We start from the raw sequence: 19,291 nt of genomic DNA on the forward strand, positions 1-19,291 counted from the left end.
ACAGGCGGAGTCGCTGCTCCGGCTCCAGCATGGCGGCGGCCGTACGCGCTGCAGGCTGTCTCCCTGCATTGTGTAGCTTGCAGGCAGGTGAGCCCTGGGACCCGGACCGAAAGCGCGCGCGAGCAGGGGTCTTTCCCTCGGGTCTGTCGAGTCTAGGCTCCAGGAACGCGAGAAGTCGCCGAGTCCTTGATCTCAGTCTCCCATTCGGGTCCGGCCGGCTGTGTGACCTTGCGCGCCTTCTGTCCCTCTCTGGTCGCGCCGTTTGAGAGTATAAGGAGTGAACTGGGCAGTGTGCTTTCGGCCAGGGAGACCGTTCAGGCCCACTCTGTGAGGAGGAGCGAATGTAGCAAGCATAGTCTGTGGTTCATAGGGTGATGTCAATCCCTGTCTCGAGTCAGAGTGCCGCCAGCAAAAAGTCTAACAGACTCTTACTGAGTCTGTTAGATTAACTAGCTGTCATTTTAGCGTCTGGGCCGATCCGTTTGCCAGAATATACTTTTGCTGTCACCGTCTTCCTGCCGCCCTTTTCAGTTGTGTGCCGATCTCTAGCATGGCGTTGGCTTGTAGGAATAGCTTCGCGCTGGACATTGTGCTCAAGGTCCTGGTCCAGAAAGTTCATTTTGTTGCAATATTTAACCTGAAATCACTTGATAGGGTATGTGACTTGAGCCTTCGTTTGTTTTGCCGGCGTTGAAACCATCTCATTAAGGCCTCTGTCCATAGTAAGTTGTAACATTCACTAGCGCTCGCAGGTGATCTATCTAAAGTGTACACTTCAAAGGTTTTGTTTTAGTGTTTTTGTAGACGGTGCATTTATCATCACAGTCAGTTTGAGAACATTTTCATCACTCCAAAAGAAAAAACAACTGTACCTTTTAACTGTTGCCCCCACCCCTCGCCATCTCTCACTAGCCGTCAACACTGGGAGACTACTGATCTATTTCCCATCTGTCCATAGCTTGTCTGTTCTGGGCATCTGGTTTCTACGATTGGCATCTGCCAATAATGCTGTGTTGTCAGGATTTGTCCCTGCTGTGACATACCAGTCCCATGTTGCTTGTGAGCCAATAATACTCTTGTGTCCATTACACCACATTTTGTTTATCCACTCATTGGCGGATGAACGTTTGAGCCGTTTCCATCTTTTGGCTGTTAGGACTGATGTTAAAACATTTGGATGCTGTGCTTCTGTCTGTGCACATGTCCGTCCTCTTGTGGGTATTTCCTGGGTGGAATTGCTGGTTGAAGTGACACCTCAGTGTTTAACTAAGGAACTAACTACCAAGTAGCTGTACCATTTTACAGCTCCACCGGCACTGTGTAGGGGCTTCAGTTTCTCTTTGCCAGCACTTGTTATTGTCTGTCCTGTTCAGAGAACCAAGCTGTGACGATATACTAATTTTGTGGCTTTGATTTCTAATGGGCTCGTTTCCATGCGCTTAATAGCCATGTGTGTATGTTCTTGAAGCAATATCTGTTCAAATCTTTTGTCTGTGTGCGCCTGTAACTTGATTGTGTGGTTCTTGACCATGAATTTCCTAGATTAGAGGGAAACACTTGATCTAACCGTGTGCATGCTAGGCACATGCTCTACAACTGAGCTGCACGCTCGAGTGTTAGAAGGCTTGGATCCTGTCGGTAGAGCCATGGGTTATGGATGCTTAGGAGCCGGAGCCATGCTGGAGGTAGTGAGTCTGTGGAGGTGGGCTAGGGAGCTTCATCACCTGCCTTCCACGCCTGATCACCTGCTTCCGGGGTGTGGATGTGGTTTTCTGCCGCCATGTCTTCACTGCTTGCTGCCATGACTTCTCTTCCATGGTGGTCTGAATCTCTCTGGGACTGTGAGCCCCAATAAACCCTTTCTCCCTTAAGTTCCTTATGCCTGGATATGTTATCACAGAAACAAGAAGTAAATTTTTGTTTTTTGAGACATATCTCAACAGCTTGCCCAGGCTGCTGTTGCAATCACTCTCTAGCCCGGTGCTGGGTTTGAACTTCCCATCCTCCTGTTCCAGTCTCTCTCATAGCAGGGTCTGTGAGCCTGTACTAACAGGTTACTTCCTGTTCATTGTCACTTGGGTTGACTTTTTATTCTTGATTTGGAAGACTTCGTTGCATTTTCTAGAAATAAGTCTCTTGTCAGATATATAATCTGCAAGAAAAAAAAGTATTTTTGGAGACAGGCTCTCATTGTGTAGTCTTGGCTATCTTGAAACTCACTATGTAGAGCGGGTTGGCTTCGAATTCACAGAGGTCAGCCTGTCTCTGCTTCCAGGCTAGGATAAAAGGCATGTGCACTGTGCATAAACTTTTTTTTTTTAAAGAGTTTTGCATGTTAACTTTTAAGACCCCCTCCCCTGCCAAGGTTCTCACTATGAATGTAGTCTAGCCTCAAACGCACAGTGATTCTTCTGCCTCAGCTTCTCAAATGCTGGGATATACTAGTATACCTGACATTAATAGTGTTCCTTGAAACACAGGTTTTTGTTTTTGAGCATCCAGGGCCTAGTGCACATCAGGCAAGAGCTGTGCCGCCAAGCTGTTTCTAGCATTGAACACATTGGTTTGAAATTTTGATGGTCTCATTCATCTGTTTTCCCCCTCTCCCTTTTGGTAGCATGTGCTTTTGGTGTTGTATCTAAGAAACCACTGCCAAGTCCAAGGTTGTGATTGTTTACGAGTTTTATAGACCTTTGGCCTCTGTCTGGTTTAGTTTTTGATGATCAGAGGCAGACCTGCACTTCCTCCATCTGGATTTTACTGCCCCGCTGTCTCCATACATGAGTTTTCTCAGCTCTGCTGTCAGAGTCGGTGCTAGAACGCCACGCTGAGTGAGGGCTGGTGGGTGCCAGAGGGAGCAGGAGTGGGGATCTGGGGGGCTTCCCCGGAGCTGTTGTTGAAAGAGGCTCCGCCCTTCCCAACACCACGCATGCGCACGCTCTACTCACCTATGCTAGGGAACCTCCAGAGAGCAGCGTGATGATTCCCCCGAAGTCTGCCTTGGTGAATCCATGAGTTTTGTTGGGTTGTTTGCAGGAGTATGGGTAGCATGGAAGGACCAGCAAGGACGGCAGGGGGTGCAGGTGACATCAAGGGACTTTCACGAGGCTTGGAAACTGCATGGGTTTGAGGGTGAAAGGTGGAGATGAGGCGCCATGTCGGCGTGGAGCCTAGAGATGGCTTACATATTGTCTTAATCTTTCTGTTTTGTAGGTTCCAATATCTTACTGGTTAAAATGCTCCGTCTCATGTAGAAAATATCTTTAAACAAATACTCTTTTCCTCCCAATTTTTAGGTCATTTCCTGTCTAGGCAACTCTCTTTAAACGCCTTTCCAGTAGCAGCCACTTCCTTTTTGGCAGTGAAGACAGCTCTTAGCCACGGTAAGGTGCTACTACCTCTCTGTTCTTTAAGGTTTATTTACTGTGCAGTAGTTTTGTTACAAGTTTCCAGGAGAGGGTGGGCGTCTAGGGGAACTGGCAAAGCATTATACACGGATCAGCTTCTTCCCCAGGGGCAACTATAGTTACAGTTTCTTGTATGTGCTGCTGGGGTGTGTAAGATGCACTCACAGACACACCTGCTTTGTTTCTAAACATGAAACAGGATACGCTGCAGACTCTGGCATCTTGCTCTGCTGGTACATTTGCAGATCAGCACACATTGCCTGCTGCACACAGCAGAGGGCTCTGTTCTCTTTCTTACTTACTTACAGGAGGCTGTGTGCTCCTGGATATGGCAGAGATGCCACATCTGTCTTGTGGAGGAGATGCAGCTCTGTAACTAGCAGAGACATTTAGGTTATTTTGTTTTGAAAATGTCTCGAATTTTGTTGTTGTTGTTTTTTTAAAATAGATTTCTTTGTGTCTGTGTCTTGGCTGGAAGTAGGGGTAGGTCTGTACACATGAGTGGAGGTGCCTAAGGGGCCAGACAGAAGCAAGGGTTTCCTGGAGGCAGAGTTAGGTGATTGTGAGATGTCTGAAAGGGGTGCTGGGAACCCAACCTGGGTTCTTTTCCAGAGCAGTACATGCTCTTAACTGCTGAGCCACCTCTCCTGCCCCAAAATACAATTCTTAAAAGGTCAAGATATTGGTGATTTAAAGTCTTTTTAAAATTTACGTGTGTGTGTGTGTGAGCGTGTGAGCGCGTGCGCGTGTGCGCACGTGTGTTTGGATACACATTCTGCCACATGTGTAGAAGCCAGAAGAGAGTTTGTAGGGGCTAGCTCTCCTTCTACCACTTGTGTCCGTGGAATCAAACTCAGGTTGTCAGGCTTGGCAGCAGGTGCGAGCGATCCTTCAACTGTCCAAGAATCTCATCAGCCCTTGGTGACTTATTTTAATTAGTATGATTATGATCAGTATATGAATTAGTGTGACTAGTATGAAATGATGCTAGCATTCTATCTGCCTTAGGCTCATTGTCATCCAGGGAAACAAGGCGCAACCACTGTCTGACCAGCTTGAGCCATGTGCTACAGACACAGTGCTGCGTTTCCTCTCCCGGCAACTGGACGGGCCAGCAGTGCCGGCCCTACAGCTTCTTCACCAAACGTAAGTAGGAGGATAAACTTCCCTTTTCATGGAACCAGAAAATGGAATGTGTTTGTATTTAATTTTTCTTCTCAAATAAAAATTTTAGTGACTAGTTTATAATATCCTATTAAAATAAAAGCATTCCTTGATATAGCCACCCCCTCCCAGAATTATCTATATGCCATCAATTGTACAATTGATAACAGATTTACTTTGAATGGTGGGGAGAATAGCTCAGCAGTAAACATTTGTGTAGGAAATGTAAGGCCCTTCGTTTGGGGCACCTGAGGGCCAAGTGGTATTGGATCATGGCCCAGTACCCTACTGATTTAGAGCCATGCCAGGAAAAAATACATTGGTGCTCTTTTTTGTGGCACCTCCTAAGTGGTTGACTGTGTCAAGGTGAAGCTCACTGAAGTGGGTGATGGACGCTAAGTGTTGTGCTCTCTGTGAGAAGCCGATGGCCACAGAAGTAGCTGCTGATGCTCTGGGTGAAAGGTAGAAGGTTTTGTGGTCTGAACCAGTGTTGGGAACAACAAACAGGATTTTCCCATGAAGCGGGGTCTTGACCCACAGAACAACTCACCTGGTATCCAGTCAAGGGCATTCTTGTTATAGACCAAGAAGAACTGGGGCAATGTAATGCAAGTGTGTTCGGGAATGTAGTGTGGGTGCCAGGCTGAGTGGTTTCATTTTGCTCATTGTTTTAATAAGTAGAGAAGGATATCCCTGGACTGACAGACTCCTGTGCCTTGTGAGTTGGGGCTCAGAAGACCTCACAGGAAATGAAAGCCTTTCAGTCTTTAAAGAAGCCCCCTATATTGGGAAGCATTAAACACAGGTCAGAAGGCTGGGACCAGAGCACCCAGGACTCAGCATCTCATCACTCCATTGTCCTGCAGCACAAACTCCAACCTCTGCTCTGGAGAAACAGCGCAGTGAAAAAAATGAGGAGGAGGCTGCAGAACATGCTAAGCTTTTGACCAAGAGAATGAAGGGAGCCAAAGAAAAATGCCCCAACAGACTGTCAAGAGACGTGGGCTGTTTTCGCTGAGTGCTTCTACTTACATGACCAGTCAAAACTAAGTCTAATTTAAGAGTAACAAATAAATGAACAGATTTTGGATCTCAAAATGAAAAAACCAAACCAATCCATTGGCTCCTTTTAGTTGTTTCTTAGCTGAGGAAACAGACCGATCAGGGAAAGGCAATTTTACATAACAGTATTTGTAGATACTATTCCTACTTGCAATGCTGTTGCTGGCCTGGAACGTGCCCTTAGGCTAGGCTGGCCAGCAAGCTTGCCTCCACCTTGTCTGCTCTCCAGTGCTGGGACTGCAAGCATGTGCTAGCCTGGCTGTTTTTACATGGTTCTGGGATCAGATTTGTGTCCTTGTGCTTGCAAGGCAAGCTCTTTACCTAGTAAGCCATCTTCTCATTCCAGGCTTCAACTTTTTTATTATATAAGTTGGGAATGGAATAAGATTAGTTCTAAAATAGTTGGTGAATTTGAAAGACGAAATTTAAATACCAATAAAATACAATAAGGATCAACATAAAAAAATCTAGGCATGTACAAGTATTGATTTGAGATGCAGGATAGAAGTAGATGTGGGATCTTTGAAACTGACAAGTGGAAATAAACCAGCAGTCCTGTAGTGTATTAAAGGACTTAATGTGACGTCAAGAAGAAACATACAAATGTGGGGGTTAGCTGTGAGATGCTGGTGTATCTGTTCTTTCACATCTGGTTTGAAAGAAACAGATGTGAAGATATTGGTAGAAGGGAAGAGCAGACTGTCTAAATGAAGCTTTAGTTCTTATATATAAAAAGTGCCCTAGTTAGTCTTCTCAGTTAGAAACAGCCTAGAGCCGTCCCAGGAATCCTCAAAGTCGGGTTGGCTGTGGCAGTCTGTGGGGACTGTCTTATTCATTCATCAATGTAGCAGGGCCTCACACAGCTCTAGGTTGATTGTCCTAGACTATGTAAGAAAGCTAGTAAGCCCAAGCCTGCCTTCGAGCCAGCAAGCAGTCTTCCTCCATGGTGTCTGCTTCAAGTTCACGCTTAGGTTCCTGCCTGTCATCCCTCAGTGAGGGACTGTGACCTGGATCTACGAGCCACATAAAGGTGTTCTTCTCCTGAGTTGATTTTGGTCAGAGTGGTTTATCACAGCCACAGAGAAAGATACTGATTGATAACTCCAGCGGAGTAATTATTGTGGTGGCAAGAGAGCAGGGAAACAACCTAAGTCACAGTTGGCCAAGTGTCAGGGAAACCTGCTGGGAAAGACCTGGGGCTCAAGCCTCAGCTCTCTGCTGTGAGGAGCACCACCATCTCTTCTTGGGCTTTCCAAATGTAACTGTGTGGAATGCAGAGTGACTTTGCTGTCTTTCTAATGTCACCACAAGGGTGTACATGGAGTAACTTCTGGCCATTTTATTCAACAGGAGACTGTAGATCATTGCTTTTAAAATGCAGAATTTAAGACAGCAAACCTGTTTCATTGCAGTGACTGCAGAAGAGCTCTGGAAAGGCGCATTAGCAGAGACTGGAGCTGGAGCAAGAAAAGGCAGAGGCAAAAGAACAAAGAAAAAGAAGAGGAAGGATTTGAACAGGGGCCAGATCATTGGTGAAGGTGAGCTTACATTGAAACCATCTCCTGTTTTGTATATCCCAGGCTGGCCTTGAACCCACGATCCTCCTGCCTTAGTCTCCTTGGAAGGAGGATTGCAGGCATGTACCAGAACTCCTAGCTAATGAGGGACCTTTGTTTTTTAGAATTAGAAAATGACATGTCTATCTTGCCAGTTTAAAAAAAAAAAGAGGTTTGTAGAGAATGTTGAGCACCCTTGAGGGTTGTAGAGAGAGAACATTGAGAGCCCTGCAGGTGCCTGTAGTCCTGCTGCCTCCCCATCTGGTTTTGTTTCTTTTAATATTTTTAAATGTTTTTATCCAAATGCCTTTATTAAGATAACTTAATGATGCTGTGTGCTGTGCAGAGGTGAAATGTTACCTTGACATACTCCAGTTACCTGGGAGGAGTCTCAGGTTGTCTAGGTCAGGTTGGCCTGTGGACACAGTTGTCGGGGGCTATCTTGATTATGTCGATTGATGTAGGTAGACTCAGCCTGAAAGTAGGAGGCACTGTTCTTGGGTTTGGGACCTGAACTGTATAAACAGGGAGAAAGTGTGCTGTGGCCGCTCTTGACTGTGGCTGTGACTCACTGCAGTGGCGGACGGGAACCTGACTCTGAGTTAACATAAATCTTCCTCTCAGCTGCTTCCATCAGAATATTTTTATCATAGTAGGAAAGGAAATAGGATATGCTGTCTTAAAATTTGCTTATTTTGGCCAATAGTAGGTCTTGGAAATCAGTCCACATACGATCTTAGAAAGTGACTTTGTTCTGTGTGTTCCACACAGAATATCCTACATACCAGCAGCGCCTGGCCTGAACACTTAGATAGCGCTGCTTTGGCTTTTGCAGTAAAGTTTCAGTGGATCTGCCTGTCCAGACCCAGGTATGCCTTGCCTGCTGGGCGTCTTTCCTTAGGTAGTGTGGATGCAGTGGCTTCGCTTGCACACATTTACAATTTGATAGCACAAAGGGACACGCTGAGCAGTCATGTTACTTAAGCTCCACCAGCCTGGGTTATTTGTTCATATCTTGCTTGGCATTTGGATACTAGAAAAATGAATCTTCCAATTCTTAATTTTTAAATCTCCAGGGCGCTCTGGCTTCCTGTGGCCTGGTTTGAACGTTCCTCTGATAAAAAGTGGGGTCGTCCAGAACATCGGCCAGAGAAGCAAAGAGGAGCAGCAGAAGGTGGAGGCCACCATGGTCGAGCAGCGAGAGGAGTGGGACCGGAAGAGGAAGATCAAAGTTAAAAGGGAGCGCGGCTGGAGTGGGAACACGTGGGGGGGTGTCAGTATTGGCCCCCCAGACCCGGGACCCAATGGAGGTAGCCGAGCTCCCGTCTTACTTGCCTTTGTGACAGTGCGAAGGTGGCTTTGTGACGGTGCGAGGGTGGCTTTTGCAGTAATTTTATTTACTTGCCTGTTTAGGGTTTTTTTTCTCCTGGAAAGGGCGTGAGCATCTTTGAATAAAACCACATTATTGTCCAAACTGCATCATAGAAAACACAGCCAAGAAGTGTGGATAGAAATTTTCTATAACAAGAAGTTACACTCATGGTTTATTATTTTCTTTTTAAGGAAAACAAAAGCCATTGAAAGTAGGAGACAGAGACATGCTGGCTAGCAAGGTTTCAGTGCAAGCGTGAGGGGGTGTGAGGGGTGTGAGAGTGATTCTTACTGCAGTAATGTTACACACGTGTGAATTGTCAAAGGATGAAAAAGCTTTAAGAAGTTAGAAAACGAGTGTGGAGAGTGAGCTGGAAGACCCCCACGCAGGCAGGGGAGTCGGTAGAACTAGAGACCGCGAGTTTTGAGTGGCTACGTATGCAGTGCTTTAACTTCTGTCCCGCCGTGCCCAGGAGTTGGGGTGTGGCCAGAAAGCTGCATGGATCAGGGAAGGGAGTGTGGGGAGAAGCTTAGGGAGTTTGGAAAGTGATTGGCTTCAGTGTCTTGACCCAATGGCAGATGGTGGTCAAAGGTCTGGAGCTATTGAGGACTCAGAGCTGAGGAGGAGCAATGGGGAGTGGGCAGAGGGTGATCCAGTCGTGAATCCAGAGATAGAACCATCTACTGAGGGGGGTGGGGGAGGGGGCGGTGACACAGCCTTGAGTAGGGTATCAGAGGACCTGAGACTTAGTAACATTGGAGTCTGTGATGGGTGTGTAGCTCCTTGATAGGCTTTCCTAATAAGTACAAGGCCCTGAGTTCTATCTTCATTAATATCCCATCAAAGAAAAATATCTGTGATGGGGCCTATGTTGAAAAATACTTCCATATGTTAATACTACAGACAGACTCATTTATCTATATGCTTTTTCTTCTTGTAGAAACATATGAAGACTTTGATACCAGGATTCTTGAGGTAGGCACATGATATTAAGCACCTGCCAAGCCTATGGAGAGGCTGGGATGTAAGGAGTGGGGCTGGGGCAAGAGGACCAGGAAGAAAAGCTTTTGATGGTGGCAGTCTCTCAGACGCAGAGCTCGTCTGGGTAAGGAGGCAGTGAGACTCGATGCTGCGTTACTTAGTTCAGGCTGGCCGTATCGAGACCGTGACGAGGGCGACTTCCGCACTTGTTTAATAACAGATTTGGAGCTTATGTGTACTTCTCTCCACCCTAAAGCTTAAGAAGGGTTAGCAGTTTATCATAGTTGGAGACGTGTCGTCTCCAGCGCTCAGTTTGCGGGACACAGATGAGCAGGAGCAGAGTCACTGGCACAGAGCTGGGCATGAAGTCAGCTGATGTCCAGCTTTGCTCTGGGCTCTTCCCAGCCCTTAAAGCTGAATCCCTGTCAAGTGAATTTCCAGAGCTCTGAGAGAGTCGCCATTGTTGGTCTAGCCCTGCACACTTGTGTTCTGTAGACGGGAAGCAGTCACCTTAGCTGGAGCTGTGCCAAGTATGCATCACCCTCCTGCCAACTACAGTGCCTCATCAGGATTGCTGCTGTATCCAAGATAGAGTTTGAACTAACCTCTATTATGTCGATAGTTTTCCGTATGACTATCCACAAGAGTGATGCGCTCGCTCACTCTCCCTTTCCCTTCAATTCCACTTTGTGGTAAAGGACCACCCTGAGCCGGGGTGTCGCTGCCTGGGGTGGTAACGTTAATAGTTTCACAGTTCTGGCCTTGAAAATGGGTCAGATTAAACAGGCGAAACGACCTACAGATTTGTTTTTGTGGTTTATCATAAGAGCAGTACCAGTTTTCCTATTTCCCACTGACCCATTGGCCCCGTCCTACGCAGCTATTTCTATGTGTTGTGTTTCACCTTGTGTAGATAGGAGAACATTTGCTGCTGGGCTGTCTCCTGCTCACTGACAGCCATTCCATTTTTATCCAAAATATTTTCTTTCCTGTGGCATAGTCACTAAGTAGGCCACTTTGATTTGCATAAGTTTCAGATCCCTTTAAACATCTTAGGTGAGTCTTCCGCTAAGCCTGTGAAATAGGAATAGAAAGCCTTACTTCCATTCTCTTCCTGAGGAGATGACTCAGGGAACAGCTATGGGAGCCTCTGTTCAAAGCAGGTCTGGTGTTTGTCTCACAGCACCGGCTGGTCTCTTTCAGAATTTCCCTAAGGCAAAGTTGATGAGACATTTTGTCTTTCAGGTAAGAAATGTCTTCAATATGACAGCAAAAGAGGGAAGAAAGAAGTCGGTCCGAGTCCTGGTTGCTGTTGGGAATGGAAATGGAGCTGCAGGTGAATGGGGTTGGGGTTGGGGGTGGGGGATTGGGCGTGGTCTGGCCTTGCTGAAAACAGACTCCTATGTTGCTGGCCTGGTCTTTCCTCCTGGTTACATCTTTTAGTGGTTTGAGCTCACAGACCCAGATTTTTAGTACATAACAAAAACCCAGCAGATTCAGTTTGTTATAGTTTTGCTGGTGTAGGAATAGGGAGACTTCTTCTTTCAGTAAGGTTGCTACCCTCTTATGTGTTGATAAGGATCGTCAGGTCACCTCCCACCACACCCCTGTCTGTGACACTGTCAAGCCTCAGTGATTGACAGTGTGATGTGAGCATCGTACTCAGTTTTGATTTGAGTATCTTTAACTAGGAAGTGTGGGCAGTTTGGCTTGCTTATTGATCATGCCATTTTCTTTTGAGCTTTGTCAGCTCATGTGTTTGAATGTCATAGAGCGGTGGCTGTTTTCCTACCTGACTACCATAAGCTTTTTATAAGTTGAAGACATATCAGCCCACTGCCTTTCAGATGCTCTGACTTAGCTTTAATTTCCTTCTTCACAGTGTTAAATCTGAAGATGCCGTAAGCTTCTATATAACAAACCTGTCGCTCTCATACTACTTCCACTATGCTTTGCTTAAAGAGTCTCTGTCTGAGGACTGTAAATAAGTCCGTTTATATTATTCTCTGCGATACCTATGTTTTGTTTGTTTTATTTATCTGAAAATAGAAATACAATTTCTCTGTCCTGGGCCTCAGGTCTCTTGCGTGTTTCATGTCTTACAGATGATGCCTCCCTTTGTATAACTTAGAAAGTTACAATTATTGAACTTCTTATGGAACTTCCCATTCAGTAACTGGCAGTGACAGCAGATGCCAGGAGCTTTCCAAGAACCTATGCAAAACTTTATTTAAAATAATCACAGGTTGAAGGACCACTGATGTCATCTCTGGCTAGATGAAAACGTAGCGTCGGCTTGACAGTGCCGTGAGAGCGTGTTGTCACTCTGGAACAGTGCTTCCCGCCTGCTGCTCACTGTAGTCTGTTTCCAAAGGAGTTCAGAATCATTGCCTCGTAACTTAGAACGTTTTAAAAACTGAGTGCAGGGGCTGGCAAGGTAGCTCAGGGTCAAGAGCACTTGCTGCTCTTTCAGAGACTAGTGTTTAGTTCTCGGTGCCTGCATGGCAGCTCACAACCATTTGTGACTCCAGTTCTGGGGATCTGACACCTCTTCTGACCTCATTGGACTCATGCATGCATGTAGTTCACAGACATACACTCACACACATACACATCAAATTAATTAATTAATAGCTCAGAGCCAGGCATGGTGCACACTTTTAATCCCAGCACTCGGGAGGCAGAGGCAGGCTGATGTCTGAGTTCAAGGCCAGCCTGGGCAGCAGAGTAAGTTCCAGGGCTGCCAGGGCTACACAGAGAATCCCTGTTTCAGAAAACCAAAATATATAAATAAGTGAATAACTTAAGCTCACTTCACTTCAGTAGAAACCTATTAAAGGCAATGAGGTGCATCTAATGTTGAATTTATTAACATACTCAAAAGTAAAATGTTCAAAACAGACCAGTAAAGGCCTGTAGCTCTGTGCTTGCTGGTTATGGGAGCAGAGTTTCTGTGGATGATGGAAGATGAAATACTTGGGAACAGCAGGAGCCCAAACAGGGACTGAGGTGGGAAGTGTGTCGTATGCAGAGCTGATTCTGTCTCCACATCTGTGCCTTTTCTTTGAAAGGTTTTGCTATTGGGAAAGCTGCTGACCGGGGAGACGCTTTCAGAAAGGTATGTGCTTCGTCTTTCTGTTTGTCCGGGAGGGTCCTGCTCACCTGAGCGCTAGGTCCTCCTCCTCTAACCCCAGAGTATCGGAAGTTCACGCATGTGTGCTACCACATCCAGCTACACACATTTTTACTTTTTCATTTTTAGTAAAAGATAATGAGCTTTGCATACGACCTGGGAAGCATAAGAAAATAATTTGTTCTGGAACCTTCTCATGAGGCTTGCTGTCGAAGGTTGTTTATCTGATAAGAAGCCATTTCTCACGTGCCTGTTACGGATCTGTGATTGCTGTCTGTGGTGAACCTGCTGCCGAGGTTTATGTTGTGACAGGCCGCTAAGAGGCACTCAGGAAATTCACTACGTGGACAGTGAAATTATGCTTCTGGTTTTTGTTGTTTTAAATACTAAAATTTTGATATAGGTAGAATTGATTGTAATAAAATATTTTATAAAAGATGTTTTTAAACTCCAACAAGAAGCTCGACATGGCGACGTTCTTCTTTGAGAGGCTATGGCAGGAAGATTTTGAGTTTGAAAAAATACATAGCGCAACCCTGACTTAAAGGTTGAACCAACAAAAACAATTTTCTTTTCTTTTTTTTTTTTAGAGAGAGGTCTCTCTAAATAGCCCTAGAACTCAGTATGTAGACCAGGCTAGCCTTGAGTTTCCAGAGATCTGTCCGCCTCTGCATCCTCAGTGCTAGGATTAAAAGTGTGTACAACTATTTCCAACTAGTCAACAAAATAACATTTTCCTGTCTTTTTCTTTTTAGGCAAAGAACCGAGCGATTCATTATTTGCATTACATAGAACGATACGAAGGACATACAAGTGAGTGAGGGGCGAGCGTGGGGTACCTCTCCTGAGATCTGCAGGAGTATGGCCACTGCAGACCGTGTCATTTGTCCTGAGGTCTGCAGGAGTGTGGCCACTGCAGACCGTGTCATTTGTCCTGAGGTCTGCAGGTGTGTGGCCACTGCAGACCGTGTCATTTGTCCTGAGGTCTGCAGGTGTGTGGACACTGCAGACCGTGTCACTTCTGAGGTCTGCGGGAATGTATCCACTGCAGACTGTGTCCCAGGAAGTGAGTGTGGGGCACTTCTCCTAAGGTCTACAGGAGTGTGGCCACTGCAGACTGTGTCACAAGATGTTTTTGTGTTCTCTGTTATGCATGAAATGTAAAAATAGATCTAACCTGGAGACCACTTTGCCTGTCTTTGGCCTGTGTGCTGCCAGGCCAGTGCCAGGATGCATTGCTTTGTGATGCTGCAGAGCCATCCAAACCTCAACCTGACCCTTCTCGTGCTTGTTTTTACCTCCAGTATTCCATGACATTTCCCTAAGATTCAAAAGGACACAGATCCGGATGAAGAAACAACCCAGAGGTAACCAACTCTCATGGTTTGTTGACTAACATAGAGAGCCTGCAGCAGCCCGGACCTCTGCCCCTTTTTGTCACCTTCCTTGATCTTCTGGAGGCATTTTGTCTCCTGAGGTTCCCATCACTGTGATGACTGTAGCTTGTGTCAAGTTGACGGAGCTGGCAGTATAACCACTAAGCTGAGTCTCCAGACCCTCCTCCACATTGAGCGCCATCTTCTATGAGGTCTCTGTCAAAGCACTGGGCATGCAGAAATGGCTCTTCTGCCTCTGTGTCTGTCACAGAGGGGCTGTGACAGTCATTCCCCAGATGCTGACACATTCTCCTTCACTTCTCATCTGTGATCTACAGTAAAGATGGTCTCATGAATCCCTAATTCTACTAGTCTCTAGAAGTTTGAGTCTGAGAAGTTAAAACATTTACATTTTGTATCAGAGCTTCTAATACAAATCTGCTAGAGCTGTGGGGTAAAGCACTGCCCCCCCCCCCAAACCAAACCAAACCAAACAAAGTGCTCACATCAGAATGTGCCTTCTGCTTCTCAGCTGTAATTACTCATGCAAGACCACTTTGTTCCACAGAATGGCTGCCAGCCAGTAAGTGATTGTGGACTTAGTATGTGGCTGCTGAGACCACTCAGATCAGTACATACCACATTGCCTATGAAGAAGAGTGTAAAGTCTCTCATATGAAGTATATTTTTAAATGATAATTATTTGGATCAATTGAATTATAAAATATATCGCTTAAAACAACTTTAATTCATCTATGAAAAAAATTTAAATCACATGGCTTCTGTTTGTGGCTTGTGTTGCCTTTTTTTTTTGGAGAGTTAGTTTAGGCACATTATTCTCTAAATGCAGAGGTCAGAGCCACATGAAAGACAGCAGACTGAGTGAGACCTTCTGTAGGAGAGTTGCTGGGTGTTTCATTTTGATCTTCTTCCAGGTTACGGCCTCCGCTGCCACAGGGCCATTATCACCATCTGCCGCCTCATCGGCATCAAGGACATGTATGCGAGGGTCACCGGGTCCATGAACATGCTCAACCTCACCCGGGGCCTCTTCCATGGGCTTGCCCGCCAGGTAACCTCCTGGGTGCAAAGGCACAAGTGCTAGCTTATGTTGCAGACAGTGCTGTTGTGTCCTCTTCTGTATCTCTCCAAGTGAGGAGAGGGATTCAAAGCCAGGCCCGGGCCTAGCTAGACAACCCAGGGCTCTCATCTGTTAGAAAATACATCCTTGCTTGTTAATGGTCATAGTTGCAACTAGCTCAGATCAGGGTGAACCCTGCATGGGTAACACAGACGATGTGTTCCTCCCGAATGGAGGGGCCCGAGGTGTTTCACCAGTCCAACAAGTAGGATTAAACTAGCAAGTGGACTTTCTTTTATCATTTGACATTTTCATTGACCAAGCATACTTTTTTGATAGAACAATGTAACTACTGACTTTTTAAATACTGAAGTTTAAACTTGAAGAAGTCCATGAAGCATTCAAAAGTTCCTTGAGTGGTGCGGTTACTCTGGTGTAGCCCTGGAAGCAAAGAGTGCCATGTCCTCCCAGAGATGGGACCCTGGGTTGCTCTCCAGTGGGGCCTGGCTCATGGTCCTTTCTCCCCTTATGGAGGGAATGGTTTGTAGCTATAAGGCTGGCTGGTAACCTGGGACTTTGGCAGATGGGTCTTCTTCCATCTTACTTGGTGGGTTGCTGTTAGGCTGAGGGAGATCTGTGTAGACACACCCTCCCGGTCCGGCTGCACGCATTTCCCAAATCGAGTCAAGTACTTACTTCACTTCCCCAAGCTGCTTCCTTTTCTTCCAAGTTTTTATTAGATATTTTCTTCATTTACATTTCAAATGCTATCCCGAAAGTTCCCTATACCCTCCCCTCGCCCTGCTCCCCTACCCACCCACTCCCACTTCTTGGCCCTGGCATTCCCCTGTACTGGGGCATATAAAGTTTGCAAGACCAAGGAGCCTCTATTCCCAGTGATGGCCAACTAGGCCATCTTCCGCTACATATGCAGCTAGAGACACGAGCTCTGGGGGTACTGGGTAGTTCATGTTGTTGTTTCCCCAAGCATCTCAGGGCTCTTGATGCTGGCTTCCTTTGAGTTGACAGAAGCCCTGACCCTTTAAGGGTCAGGTGACCTTCACAAATCTAATCTGTTCTCTGCTTGCTGTTTTCCAGGAAACCCACCAACATCTGGCGGATAAGAAGGGTCTCCACGTGGTGGAATTCCGGGAGGAATGTGGGCCTCTGCCTATCGTGGTGGCCTCCCCACATGGGGCCTTGAGTAAGGAGCCGGAGCCGGAACCTGAGGTTCCTGATACCAAGCTGGACTGGCAGGACGTGAAGGCCATGCAGGGACTGAAGCGCTCTGTGTGGTTTAATTTAAAGAGGCCTGCCACCTAAGCCTCCCGGAAGGCCAGCCCAGCCAGTGCTTGTGCTGACAGCACCCGGAGGACACGCCACTCTCACTTTTTATTTTAAAAAAAGTCCAACCTTCTTTGTTTTCAAATAAATAATTATAGATTTGTCTTACAGAGCACATGGTATATAGCTGTGTGATGGGAATGTTAGATGCAAATATCAGGAGCAATTCGTTATTTAAACTAGTAAATGTAAGTGAATTAGGACATAGCTAATAGTAGTAACATGCACAGCCATTGCTGTGACACTTAGGTCGTGTTTGTTACCGAGTCATCTGAAGATGAATGTTTTCAACTACATTTTACAGAGAAGTTGGATAGCCTGACCCGCTGAGCCACTCCCAGGCAGTTCTCCCGGCAGTTGTGTGCCGTTTCTGTCCATAAATACTGTGCCAGGCTGTGGCCTCACCCTCGGCTGTGTTTCCTGGACTCTAGGTGGTAGTGATCCCACTGTGTCTGAAGTGTGTCTCACTGTCACCTTCACTCACATGGCCCTAAAAGCAAATGCTGTTGAGTGTCCTCGTCGGCTTGTCAGGTCATGTGGCCCATTCAGGTCCTTTGTCCACTTAAAAAATTTGGGTTATTTGTGTTTTTATTATCAGCTGTAATTGCTCTTGTTGTGTAGTATAGATACAAACCTCCTGTCAGATACAACCTCAGGTCTGGGTGTTCCGTTTGTTGGTCTGCTTTGTTTTTTGTCTTCTCTGATAGACTAGTCTTATTTACCTTTAATTGGTGTTTTTTAGGTCATCAGCATAAAGTGACTGTAATGTAGTAAAGTCAGTATCTGCCAATATCAATTACACTTCTTTTTTCTCTTTTTTAGTAGTTGCTCTAGAGTTTGCTATGTATGTTTACAACGGATCCAGGTCTCTCCTAGGATCCTGCTTTGTAGCTAGTTTAGTCAGGTACCTTACAGCCATGGAGGGTTAGGTTCCTGCCCCTCCCCTCATGCCCCTGCTGCCGTTCATTCAGGCCTCATAAACCTGAGCAACACTCGTTGAGTCACTGTTGCTGTTATGGTTTTGAACAAACATCTGTTAAATCTAATAAGGAAAGTTAAAGGTTGTTTGTTTGTTTGTTTGTTTGTTTGTTTTTGTTAATGTAAGTCTGTGCTTGTGACCCCCATCTCTTCGTTGTCTTGTATCTTAGCTTACAAGGCAGGTTGATTGGAACAAAGCCCGTCGGTTGTTTGTCTGAGTCTTTGCTTAATTATAGGTCCATGAGACATCTCTTTGATAGTTGTAAGTATTTTCTCTCATACTTTCTGAGAAGTTGGGTGAATTGCTTATTTCTGCTCCTCTTTAGGTAATGTTTTCTTCTGTCTTCTTTCTCCTTTATCTTTGGTCTCTAGCAGTGAGACTATGATATGCTGAGTGTGGGTCTTACTTAGATGCACCCTCCCTCTTTTTCCTGCTGTGTACGTTTCTCTTGAGGTAGCCTCCACCTAGAAGTCCTTGTTGTGTTCAGTCTGGCAGTAAGCCCATCAGAGATGCTCCCTGCTTCGATGGCTGGCGGCATTTTGAGTGTTTTGTCTTTGTTTGTTTATTCATTGTTTGAGACTGGGTGTGATGGTTTGAATGAGAATGGCCCCATACACTCATGTATTTGAATGCTTGGTCCTGTTAATGGAACTATTTGGGAAGGGTTAGGTGTGGCCTTGTTGGAGGAGGTATGTCACTGGGGATGACCCTTGAGGTTATCTTTCTGCCTGCTGCCTATGGATCAAAATTTAAAGCTTTCAGCTCCATACCTGCTGCCTGGTACCATGCTTCCTGCCATGATGATAATGAACTAACCTTCTGAAAGTATAAAGAAGGCTCTAAGTCAATGCTGTCTTTTATCAGAGTTGCCTTGGTCACGGTGTCTCTTCACAGCAGTAGAATAGTGACTAAAACCTAACTTTCCATGTGGCCAGGGTTGATCCTTCTGCTAAGTGTTATGATAACTTGATGAGCCAGTATGCTCCACTTAGTATCAGACATCTTTTTTCTGCTTACAGTACCAGAGATAGAGCGAGCCCAGGATCTTGGACGAGCTAGACAAGTGCTCTGCCACCGAAGCACACCCCTGGCATGTTTTTGATTCTTTCATAGACTCACCCTGTCTGTGTACTTTACAGTCTGTTCCTTGGTATTGTCTGTTCCCCTGTAACATTAATCTTAGTGGTGCTGAACATTCCTGGGGTGGTGACTGTGACAGCCACTCCTGCTGTGTCTCAGGCCTGCTTCGTTCAGACTGCACCTTTGCTTCCCGTGTGCCTGTCACTGTTGCTGGGAGCTGGACATGATGTACTGGGTAAGGAGCTGAGGAAGTAGGTGGTTAGTGATGGAACAGGGGAGACAGGGGGGTGGGACGTTTTCTGTGGTGATGGGATTAGACCCCGGTCTTCTGGTGAGCCTGTTACTGGGTGCTTCTCGGTTCTACCCCGTAGGTACTAGAGGAGTCCCTATCCCCCGAGTCACACAGTCTAATAAACCAACAGTGATTTAGTGTGCCTAAGCACTTTCTCTTCACCTGCCTAGTATATTCCCCTGCACATACACACATACTCTCAAAGGAAATTTTTTTTCTAGAGCTATATTATTCATGGCTATAAATAGAAGCTAATTGCTAAGAAAGAAATGCCTCTAAGTTAGAGACATTGGAAACATCTAAGACTTTTCTATTTAAGTAGAATCTACAGGAAAATAGTTGGGTCTGGTAGTGCTGGGTGTGAATGCAGAACCTTTTATTCTCCATTGAGCTGTGTCCCCAGAACTCTCGTTATTTTTGAAATTTTATTTTTGTCCTAAAAAAAGCGATGAGCTTTACTGATC

General features: G+C 45.8%; 1 protein-coding gene across 1 annotated transcript; it reads left to right on the plus strand.

Annotated features, from left to right (window-relative positions):
• The first annotated feature begins 27 nt into the window (after positions 1-27).
• Positions 28-16,588, plus strand: Mrps5 (mitochondrial ribosomal protein S5). The gene is made up of 12 exons (NM_029963.2): positions 28-87; positions 3,297-3,383; positions 4,416-4,553; positions 7,046-7,171; positions 8,266-8,499; positions 9,502-9,536; positions 10,788-10,878; positions 12,614-12,660; positions 13,431-13,488; positions 13,980-14,042; positions 14,987-15,123; positions 16,231-16,588. The coding sequence occupies exons 1-12, from the start codon at positions 30-32 to the stop codon at positions 16,453-16,455; spliced, it is 1,299 nt and encodes a 432-aa protein (NP_084239.1). The 5' UTR covers positions 28-29; the 3' UTR covers positions 16,456-16,588.
• Positions 16,589-19,291: the final 2,703 nt, after the last annotated feature.

Source organism: Mus musculus, chromosome 2, assembly GCF_000001635.26.
Source record: "Mus musculus strain C57BL/6J chromosome 2, GRCm38.p6 C57BL/6J".
Taxonomy (NCBI): Eukaryota; Metazoa; Chordata; class Mammalia; order Rodentia; family Muridae; genus Mus; species Mus musculus.